General features: G+C 34.8%; 1 protein-coding gene across 1 annotated transcript; it reads left to right on the top strand.

Moving 5' to 3' along the window:
• Positions 1–9,188: 9,188 nt before the first annotated feature.
• On the top strand, positions 9,189–10,240 carry LOC123547944 (uncharacterized). Its single transcript, XM_053552040.1, has 2 exons — positions 9,189–9,666; positions 10,161–10,240. Exons 1-2 carry the CDS (start codon positions 9,246–9,248, stop codon positions 10,229–10,231), a joined length of 492 nt encoding a protein of 163 aa, XP_053408015.1. The 5' UTR covers positions 9,189–9,245; the 3' UTR covers positions 10,232–10,240.
• The last annotated feature ends 1,942 nt before the right edge of the window (positions 10,241–12,182 follow it).

The raw sequence follows: 12,182 nt of genomic DNA, 5'->3' as shown, positions 1-12,182 counted from the left end.
TTTTAACATTATATGTTATTTTAACAAACACAGGTTTACATAAGTTATTGATTGAAAAGGCAAAACAATCCACATTAGAGACGGCATATTTCCAAATGCTTCGGGCATTCATACAATGATTTTTTTTTATTTTTACAGACTTTTGTTTTTATTTATTTTGCTGCGTATTTTTAATCCACTGTTATAAGGATGAGTTATCATGATTGTTCTTTTATGAAATATTTAAATATTTATTTAGAATTAAAAATTTGAGGGTGAATAATTATAAATATGAATTATGCAGCGAGTAAACACTGACACGGATTACACTCCATTCAGTTTGGTGTTTTGATAAATTATTCACATATTTAAAGGGGATAAAATACAGCTTTAATACGGGAGCTGGCGTATTTTTAAATAGATATATTTTACTTCCTATGTACTATAATCTATCATCTGTCTAAAAATCAACCAAAAGGAAAGGTAGAAACACATAACTTCATATAAGATGCTCACGGGCGACATGTCGAGTCCGCCAGCTGTCAAAAGGACTGGAAGCGCAAAACATCTAAGCAGGAAGGTCTAATACGTATCAGTTGTTCCAGATCTAAGTACACACAAAAATCCTAACCAGTAGAGATAGATCATACATTTGTTATACATCTCAATATTGGATGCAAATTGCATGTTGTACTGTTTAAAAGTGGTGTTAATTTTATTTTAAAACGAACAGATATAAAAAAGTTACAATTGAAGTATCATAACAAATGTCTCTAAAATATCGTTATAAAAAAGAAACAAAAGTTATTTACACAGCCATCAGTCACTAAGTATAATGCATAATCACACATGCGCAAAATGCTAAATACCAAGTAGACGCAAAACAACTAATGGATACTGTATGACACGATATATCATCCTGTTAATCAGAAGATCAAAGTGCGATACCGCCTTTGGCGTCTTTGTTTGTGTTTTATCTAATTAGGATAACAGTACATTTTGTATCATAATCAGTACATTATTGTCTCGAATAGCTCCGGACAATATCTCTACTATTATATTGTAAATATTTTGGTAAAAAAGTTGAAATTGTAGTAAAAAAGTTCAGATACGTTCAGCTGTTTAAAACTATCTTCATGCAGTTAAATCGAATAAATCTAATGAAATTAACGCACTATGTATGACTTATAATAACTCATTTTTTGTAATTAAACTCGTAGTCATGTATTTGGGAAAAGGAATGTAATTGTTGAATGAAAAATTCTGCGATAAAGCATGTAAAAATCTGACCATCTATATTTTGACTATTCGTATCTTTTTTAAGGGGACCCTTTTCATTCACGTGTAAGGATGAATCTTATAACACGTCACCTTATTTAAGTCGTCGGCCCATAGTTTATGCTATTGACATGTCTAAATTCAAACAGTTTATTTTCCTGTACTTAAGTCGTAAATTAAAGAAACGTTTTAATGAAAATTTACATCTGACCTCATGCAATGAGAAACTTTATAGATCGCTGGGCGGTAAATAGTGAAAAATATTGCCCAAACGGTCCGAAAAAGTCATTCAATAAGTGCGTGTATAAAGTTAAACGTCAACCAAAGTATTTGTTTCAGTGTTACACTAAAAAGTTACACTATCGAACCGGATTTTCTTACTAAATTACAATGTTCAAACGTTAGTAAAACGCCGGCGGGTGGTGCGGGGGACTTGAATGATTTTCTTCTCAGACGCTTATAGAATTATAATTACATTACACAATGAAATTAAAGTAATGATCGTTATAGAGCCGTAGTGAGTTAAAACGTATCATTATGGAGCTGACGCAGTTTTCTGTGTGTATGGCTTTAGAACCAGGGGAACTTTTCCAGTAACGGAGGTTCAATAATACATCTTTCATTTTTTACTGCCAGCCGTTACATGATTGAAATACTGTTGAAAACCGCGTTAAACCCAAAACAAACAAATCTATCTTTCCGAAAAATAGTTTCTGTGTTTAAATATTGTCATTTCATAATATGTTTATATAAATAAAACTGCCTTTGTAGCGATGCACTTAAAATTCGCCTGCCTGACATGTTTTGATTCTCAATAAATGCTAGCTATCTGACACCGGTGCGTATCTCTGAATTAAGTGTGTGTTCAGGTTTAACGTCTTTTTCAAAAAATTTAAAGTTATATAAACTACGGTGTCTACTTGTAGCAGTGAGCACAATGCCCAACTTTAGTGCTGCCTAACTATTACGCCTTAAAATGTGATATGATACCCCACCCAGTAACATTATACTGACACCGGGCTGACAAGTCCTAGGACTACCGTCTTGAGCGCCAAGAGAGGAAGCTTCTAGTACCATTTGTGCGTCTTTGGTATGACGCGACCGGGCATCGAACCTATAACCGGTTTCGCTGGTGTGTGACTTTCTACGGGTTTTGCAAAATGCTTATTTTTGTAACATAGCATATGTTGCACAAACCTATGTACAAGGGGAAATCTGATACACATTCTTCCTATTCGTCATTAAAAATCGCTGTATTCACAATTATGTCTAGAATTCGTAAGTACCTCAATGCAGATCAAGAATATATAAAAAAAACTTTAAAGCGCTAAACATTTTTGTTCGGATATTTTTTCTATTTTTGCGCGGCTAAGATTATCCAAGTCTGCTAAAATTCTCGAGTCATATATAACATCAAAGATTAAGATACTGTGATAATAACTAATATCGTATTTCATATTAAACGAAAGAAACTTACTTTTTGTATGTGTAACTCGAGAAATATATGTATTGTTCTAAACAGAAAAATAAATGTCATATGATCACCGTTATATAATATTACAATTACATTTCATCAATTTTTATTCATTAAAACAAGGAAGTAAAAAACTACTCCTTGCCACTGAAAATTAACATTAGCATTTATCCCAACAATGGCGAGATAATCTTTGTAGCTAGATTCTGTGCTTGTCGATTTAAATGTGCCAACATAGGAAATATAAAATCTTCTCTGTTCCTCTTGTATTGTATTTCATAATCACTAAAATTATCGAACTTTCTTTAAAAATAACTTATGACCGTTATGTAATATTAGAAATATATTTCATACATTTTCATTCATTAAAACAAGGATGTAAAAAACTCCTTCTTGCCGCTGAAAATCAACCAGCATTTATCCCAGTAATGGTGAAACAATCTATGTAGCAAGATTCTGTGCTTGCTGATTTAAATGTGCCAACACAAGAAATCTAAAATCTTCTCTTTTCCTGCCAGTATTGTATCCCATAATCACTAAAATTATCAAACTTCCTTTAAAATATTTGAAAAAATAAATTAATTGCCATGGCAAAATCTTGCCATGGCAAACTCACCATGGTAAAATCTTGCCATGGCAGAACCTTGCCATGGCAAAGTTGCCATGGCAGAAACTTGCCATGGCAAAATTGCCATGGCAGAACCTTGCCATGGCAAAATTGCCATGGCAGAATCTTGCCATGGCAAAGTTGCCATGGCCAGTTTTTGCCATGGCAAAATAAAAAAAACTGAGTTATCGATATGAAACAACATATTTCTACCAATACATTTGTTTGGAAATAGTTAAAATAACTTTTTAAGAAAAATGAAAAAAAATTGCCATGGCAATTTTGCCATGGCAAAATCACGAATTTTCTTGCCATGGCAAAATTATTTTGCCATGGCAACACATTTTGCCATGGCAAAAGACCGATTTGCCATGGCAAAACCGCTTTTGCCATGGCAAATGTAATTTTCTCGTACTGATTTACAATAAACTAGTAATGATATCATATCAAAACATACTAACCTTAAAATAGGTGGGTTAATGTAACAATTTAAGGCAATTTTCATTTTTGTAAAGCGCGTATAAATATGGGCTGAATTTGCCAAATACCGGCGTGGCAAAAAGAAACCGGCGGCTATTTATTATAAAAACACATAAAACATAAAAAGTTAGTAGTACTTACCAGTAATGTTTAACTTTGCAACACACCAAAAGATTTGGAAGGGCATTTAAGTAAAAAGAATCCATTCATGTAAATGACAAAATACATTGATATAATGGTAAATTAATATTCTATCATTATTGCTAACATGTGTATACATACTATTGTTACGGGCATGCTTATATAGTCTCAAATGGTAAATTCATAATCTATCATTATTGCTAACATATGCACGCAAACTATTGTTACGTGCATATATGGATGTTACAACTGCTTAGTGTCAAATCGCTGTCATATATGAGAAACTTGAATTTTCTAATTACATTAATAATTATTGATGTATGTATCACCTTGCTTTGTGTTAATTTTAGATTTCATCCACATACGTGACAAATGTATGCTGACTACTGTTTAATTACTGTTCACGTGCATCGAAACGTATAGTACATTTTATTTACAAATTAAAGAGTTTAAGTTCTGCTTATTAAATCGCCTCTACCGAACATATATATATTGAGTGTACAATATACTGACTATGCCGACCTAAGCGAAAACAATCAGCACTAAAACACAGCTAACAAGAAGGATACCAAAGGCATTTGTATACACTTATGACAAATCTGAATGCATACAATGCTGGGAACAATCATCTTCGGCCTTTTCCGTAGGTTAGCCACGCCCCGGTGTTACCTGAAAAAACTACCAGATTGAGATGCGCACAAGCAGTTTACTTTGTATTTCATGTAGGCATATTTCTGCCACGAGATAGCTAGGTAGCTATCGCGATACTTTAAAAAGTTATCTTGATAAAACGCAGTTTTCTGAAAAGATTATCTCAATAGTTGAACCTTTCCTGGAAATATTATTACGATACTTTACATTAGTATTTCGATATTTTTTGCGTAAGTGCCCACAGCTGCCATTTATTAGCTAAGTAGCTACCTCGATACTGTCAGCAATTATCTTGATATTTCAAACTTTTCTGAAACGTTTTTTTTAATGCGATAATGTTTTCAGAAAATTGCACAACTTTTCTGGAAAGTTCAGAATATTATCAATATGGCTGCCAAGTATCTCATGGCAGTTTCAAGCACTAACGCGAAGTTTTGCGCTAAAATATTTTCAGAAAAAATGCACAAATTTCTCGGAAAGTTTACAATATTATCGTGATAGCTACCTAGCTATCTCGTGGCAGAAATATGCCACCATAGTATTTAAAGAATACGTAAAAGTATCGAAAGACGCGTCATCTTATTATTTAGAAAACTGAATCGACATGTTATAATAATCCATTATAGGTTGATTGTGATTTGTTTTGTTTTGCGTTTTAACGCCATTTTTCTACAGTATTTCAATTGTAACGGCTGGCAGTTAATTTAACCAGTGTTCCTGGATTCCGTACAAGTACAAAGCTGTTCCCCGCAAGTAATTGTCAACTTCCCCACATGAACCTGAGGTGAAGGACGAATGATTTTAGACACAATATCTCATCAAATCGTCACAGAGAACATACTCCTCGTCCGGGAATCGAACTCACGATCCCGCAATCCGCAAAACTGCGCCGCGTCCTCTTATTGAGCTTGTGAAGCAAGTTCTACAACTTATATAAATCAATATTGACATTTCATTCCTGATGAATCCATCGTCACAAGAGTAGGAGAAGAGAAACCAGTTTCCCTTTTAATGTTAAACGTCAAGCAAGGGAGCTACTGGTAACATTTTTCTTGTTTTTGGTATGACGGGATCGGAGATCGAACCGAAGCCCTCCTGCACTCGAGGCGGACGCGGACTAGGCTCTAAATATAAAGGCACAGATACATCGATGATAGAAAATTGTGATTCTTTTCTCTCTCTTTTCTAGAGAAACAGTAATAATTTTTAAAAAATCGGGGAATGTGTATCACAGAGAGGACATGGATGTTTTATTATAATAAAGCGTGCGCACGTATTATTTGCTGTGTGCGCGCGTTATGTCTAAAAGTTGCGCATGTAATAAGAATTACGTTACGTGCGCACGTATTAGTATAAAAACATCTGCGCACGTATTAGTATAAAAAGCCTCTGCGCACGTGTCACTCGGCATGTCGGAAAGCTTGTTATTGTGTACACTTATAAGCTTTTACGTGCGTACGTGCTCAGATGTTTCTTTGAACTAACACGTGCGTACAGAGCAATTTGTCCGTTCTTTATTGTTGCAGCCGTTTCGTCTAGAATTTGTCTAGAAAGCTAAAATTGGCTTTCGATAGCGGTAGTCCAAAGGAAAGCGGTCATCGGTTTTACATTCTGCAACCATGGCCTATTGTTATTATATAATATACCTACCGTTCTAATGAGTGTTTAATATCATTAGAATAAAATCAAATGTCTTCATGCGTGTATAAAAAGTGTCTCCATGCGCACATAAAAATATTATTACTTGGGTATATCCCAGGTCATCTTATATATGCCGTGTTTACTGGGGATAGTGTAACACTGTGCGCTATAGTTAAAACTCGATAATTTGATTTTGTTGACAAACAGTAACAAAAATTAAATTCAACCAAATTGTAAGAATACAAATGACAAAATCACGATTTGCACGTGCACAACCAAGCTCGGGATTTTCGCAAAAGTAAAATTATTTTACCAATATTTGTGTAGGCATTCATGTCAATAAAATTAATTCATTAGCTTACCTTTTAAAATAAAGAAAGATATCTACATTCTTCAAGGGTTAAGTTGGAAGTTTTGCTCAGTATATATATAAAGTCAAGGTCCATATCTCTGCTGAGAACCGGAACATGCTGATGATCGGCATAACTAGGGTTGGCACTGGTGGAAATATGCCCAATGGTGTAAGAGAGGATGCCAAAATTTCATTAAAATTGACAAAAAATGGTCATAAGCCCCTAACACTCGCTGAACCAGAACATTCTGATAATATGCATAATAATACTCGGCACTGATCACTCCTGTAATGTTTGGTGAAAATCTGCATCATTATATAAGAGAAGTTGCCAAAACATCATGGGTTTGCCGAGTTATGGAGCATGACTCTGCTCACAATCCTCGAATCGGAAGATATCGACGAATTCTACAACTATGCTTGGCATTTTAGGCTTATTAAGGTTATATATCGCGTGTCTCCTGCTTTGTGTTGCATCCAGCTTACTTCAAAATAATTACTAATATATATATACAAAGTTCTGTGATCTCTTCACAAAAGGGAACATCTTTTTTTCTATAACATATACATTACATAGTTCAACCTTAGTATACTTTCTAGGGTACGACTTTAATATTTTCTGACCTTGGCGTACATACCTACATGTCTTTTGTTTAGGTGATAACCTCTCAAAGTGAATCGGGCAAATTTTAATGCTCTTATCTACGGAATCCTGATGGGGCCAGTTATAATGTCGCCGTCGCGTTTGTGGGGTCGACACACGACAACGCGAAGTGACATAGCGACATTACGAAGTGACACCCGACAATCGCAAACGACGGCTACAAACCCAAACGACATTGTTGCGATATCCACTTTGAAATGTCGCCTTTCAAAAGCACGATATATCGATATGTCACTTCGCGTTGTCGAGCGTCGTATCGCATTTTCACTATGTCACTTCGTAATGTCGCGATGTCACTCCTCGTTGTCGTGTGTCGACCCTGCAAACGCGACGGCGACATTATCAAACGACATGCGATAGTCACAAACGACGCTCGACAATTCCAAATGTCGTATCGTATGTCGCGTGTCGCGGGTTTGGGTGAGGGTCGACGCGCGACAATTCCAAACGATACACGACACGCGAAGTGACACTCGACAATACGAAGCCACATTTTCATAATGTCGTATCACATGTCGCCCGTCTACCGGTGAAAGGGTAAGATAAAAAGCTGTATTTCCGTACTTTTTCGTACGTAAAATGTCCATGTTTTTCATTAACTTCAAATAATTGTAGAATGTTCCAAACACAAGATATTTTAATGAAATACCTTTTATGAATTAAATTCAAACATTGTCTTATGGAAGATTATTTATGCAAAAATTCTATTATTGTATTTGATCAAACGCTTTATGATTAATGACAACTATTATTGCATTTGGTAAAGTGCTTTATTGTTGATGACAAACGCATGCTACATGTTGCAATTTAGATCACTTATATATGGATATAAGTTAACTAATTAATGCTTTAAATGCCAAAATCCTTAGTATCTTATGTATAGCTTCATGATAATTTTTCAAAGTATTTTTTCTAACGCTAAGTGCCAAAAGAGAACTGGTAGTCATTTACTTGATCTGGGCTATTGGAGACTACATACGTTCTCTCATTGTTAACCAACTGTTTTTATTACAGTTATTACATGCATACACTGAAATGTCATTAAGTACTTGTGTAATGTCAAGAGAGAGCAACGATTTCTGTATTGCGCTTTATGCTTATTCATATACGTAATTTCATGTCTTCGTATTTTGTTAGCTGGGTCCATATTCGTTTAAATGAAGAACGATAACTCCAGCTTACTTATTTGAGAATACAGTTAATAGCTGATCCCTTCAAGAAACTCTCCTAGAAAGAGGTAGCCGGTGTCATATTAAATTATTGCTACAGAAAACAAAAAAATGTAATTGTTTGTCTGAAATGAATTATGTGCCTGTATTTTGTTTTACACAAAAGTTGTTATTATAAATGTTTGGAAGGAAATTGTTATTGTTGGTAAGTGGCTTATATATATTTACTATCTGAAAATTAGGCTTTATTCTGTTTTAATTGTATCTTTGAAGTTATTCTTTGGTAAGTGGTGTTGAGGTGGGTCAATGGGGCAGTAGGACAAGGTTATTCCTTCTTTATTATGCCCCCCTACCACACAGTGGTGTAGGAGGCATATTGATTAACTACTCTCTGTCACAAAGCTTGTCTGTACTCTAAGTCAATTATTGCTCATCTGATCTTCACCAAACTTGAAGAAAATGTGTTTGACCATAACACCTCGGCCATGATACATAACTTGCCAAATTGGCAAAGGTACTTCAGAATGATGGCCCTTGAAACTTGTTTTGATAATCAAAGCACTGAAAGTCTGATAAGGCAGTTGTGGGAAAGATGTGCTTTTCTAAAAAGCAGTTACAGTTTCTAAACTAATGTAATATAAAATGAGCCGTGCCATGAGAAAACCAGCATAGTTGGTTTGCGACCAGCATGAATCCAGACAAGCCTGCGCATCCGCGCAGTTTGGATCCTAGCTATGCGCAGTCTGGTCAGGATCCATGCTGTTCGCTTTTAGAGCCTACTGCAATTAGAGAAACTGTTAGCGAACAGCATGGATCCTGACCAGACTGTGCGAATGCAAAGGCTGGTCTGGATCCGTGCTGGTCGCAAAGCTACTATGTTGGTTTTCCCATGGCACGGCTCAAATGTGTTTTCTTTAATAGCTTTATATAAATGTATAGTATCTATAAGAGTAATGTACTGTGTTCTACATACTATGATTATCACATGTTTAGGTGATGGAAGAATGGACTCTCCAGGCCACTCTGCGCAATACTGCTCCTACACTCTAATGGAAAATTACACCAAGGACCTTCTGTGTAGTATTATAATTGACAAGAGAATGACTGATCTCAAGTCAACAAATATGGAGAAAGAGGGACTGATCCGTGGTCTGAGGACATTGAGAGAGAACAGAGTGGCTGTAAAGGAATTAGTGACTGATGCTAGCACTACTATCGCTGCTATGATGAGTATGTTTACCATAAGCTCCCTAAATTAACTAAATAATATAAAAATCATATTTACATACTAGCAGAATCCACATATGCACATTCCTAGCTTGACTTTTCGAAGAATAAGTACAGCTATTCTACTAAAGACAGTGTCATTCTTTGGTTACATTTGTCGCACCAGTCCACTTTTTGACAAAACCGCTTGAGATATAGCTTTGAAACTTTTAAACTATTTGAACTACCACCGTGTCATAATTTTGTTTGGTGGTTTGTGATTATTACTAGATGGTTGCATTTTTGATAGGTATTTGCAGTGATGTATTTATATGTCTTTGGGATCAGATCTATAGTGATGTGATTGAGTGTCAAATAAGAATTGACCATTTTTTGAGACTTAAATCTTAAGATAGGCAGTTGTCTTAATTTGGCTAGCTTAATGTCTTAAATGTTTACATGAATCCCAGCATGTTACTACCTCTCAAAACAAATTAGACTATCTTTGGCTATTTCAGAAAATCAGTATCCTGATATAACACATACCTTCGACACATGGCACGGAGCAAAGAACTTTGGGAATAAATAGGAGCAGTATGTATTGTTCTTCACAAACTCCTGTCATTATTGTTCTATTTCTTATTTATACTGAAAATGTCTGGTACATGTATATAGTTCAACTTTAGCAAAGCATTAGGAAACAAAAATTTGCTTACAGAAAAAAGTTTATATGAATTGCAAGCAAAGTAGTTCCTCCTCAGCTAATATTACAAAATTAATCTCTATAACTCTAGATTCAGATACCTTGAGAGTTTATGTATTTGATATTTGTCAGCAGACAATAAAATATTTAAACTACATAATAGGACTATTATCATTTCATGAAAGCATGAAAGCTCTAAACTGAGTATTGTGTTGTAGGTATCCAGTCTATAAAGCAAGAAACTACTTGGCAGGACTGGACTATCAGATTTACAAGGAAAGACCATTTCTGATGAATAAGAATGGCGAATTTAGGTTGGTATTGTGAAATTTCTTCTTTTTTTTCTTATTGATATCATCCCATACCGGTGAAAAGGGCCATTATTTTTCCTTTTATCTGTTCTGAAGCTGCTATTGTCATTTATTAAAAAAATGTTGGTATCTAAGTATAAACTATTTGGCAGTATTCTCATGGTGCAGGCTTGTACCTGTCAGAGTTGTCCATAGATCACATGTATGATTTTTTTCCCTACTGCAATCCTGAATTATGATTTTTTTCTGGACTTAGAAGTTATATCATGTAAAACAGCATCTCAGCTGTTATCTGATCTGTTATGGATTTAGGTAATTTTTTGTAGGTGTTCTGTAACTCTGTCTTTATGTTTAAAGTTTTTAAAGAAAGTTTGTATTGATCTTTGACATTCTTTGCAAGATATTCCTCCAAATTGTAATGAATTGAAATGATTGCATTGTCCTCTAGTGCATTTCACATATTTAAATTGTGGACTTCATAGATGCTTCTCTAAACGAAGTGGAACATACAGCTGCTAGAAAGAGAAAGTGCCAAAGACATACACATATGTAGAACAGTTGCTCCAAGATATTCTGCATTCAGTAGCTACAAGAATTGAACCCTTAAGAGCTCAAGTGACGCTTACACCTCCAGACCCTCGAAAGATCAAGAGAAGCGTATCTGGTATTACTCCACCACCGACAAAGTTTTTAATGGCTTCAAAGAAATCCAGATTTGATGAGAAGTGAATGCAACTTACACAAATATAATCTTGCATGAATTGTCATAGAACTGGACTTAAGGACAGAAAGATATCCATTATTCTACCATGTATGAAATAAACATTTGCGAAATCTCAAAAATATTGAGGATTGAATAAATGTAGGGTATTTCTTATTTGTTCAAACCATTTGAGAGGGTAAATTACACTATAACCAAACGGATTTAAAATTACCAAGACAACACATTCTTTACTAGTTTCGACCTTTATGTCTTCGTCAGAAATAACAACGTACAATACAAACGACGCCACGCCCGTTTGGACGCGAACTTCAACGTGACAAAAAGCGCAAATATAGAATAAATTTGTATTAATGTACATATAGATACGGATCATAATGATACGGCGGGTATTTATCGAAAACATATTTCTTCAATATGAAGCAGAGAAAAAATAAAACCCAACATACCTACATGACAAATTTTGAAGTATACATGTGAAGCATAAGCGAGAATCAACGATAGATCTACTTATAATTATATAAATAGTAAAATAACATTAATTTAAAAGCGAACCACACATATATAATTACAGAAACAATCAAAAAAATAAAAAACTTTCATTAAAATACGATTAAAGGCAAAATGCAGTCAAACGGCGGAAAAGGGACCTTGAAGCAGTAATAAGGGGAGGTAATAAAACCTTATCCAAACCAAAGAGCAAAAGTCTTGAATCCACATGCAGTTTGTTTTCTTTGTAAGTTGTATATATAACGAGTGCCAAAATGTCATAAACCTAGTCAGGAAATCTGACCAATTCTGTAGA

The sequence above is a fragment of the Mercenaria mercenaria genome, chromosome 9, assembly GCF_021730395.1.
Source record: "Mercenaria mercenaria strain notata chromosome 9, MADL_Memer_1, whole genome shotgun sequence".
NCBI classification, from domain to species: Eukaryota; Metazoa; Mollusca; class Bivalvia; order Venerida; family Veneridae; genus Mercenaria; species Mercenaria mercenaria.
This window is presented reverse-complemented; position numbering and strand designations above follow the sequence as displayed.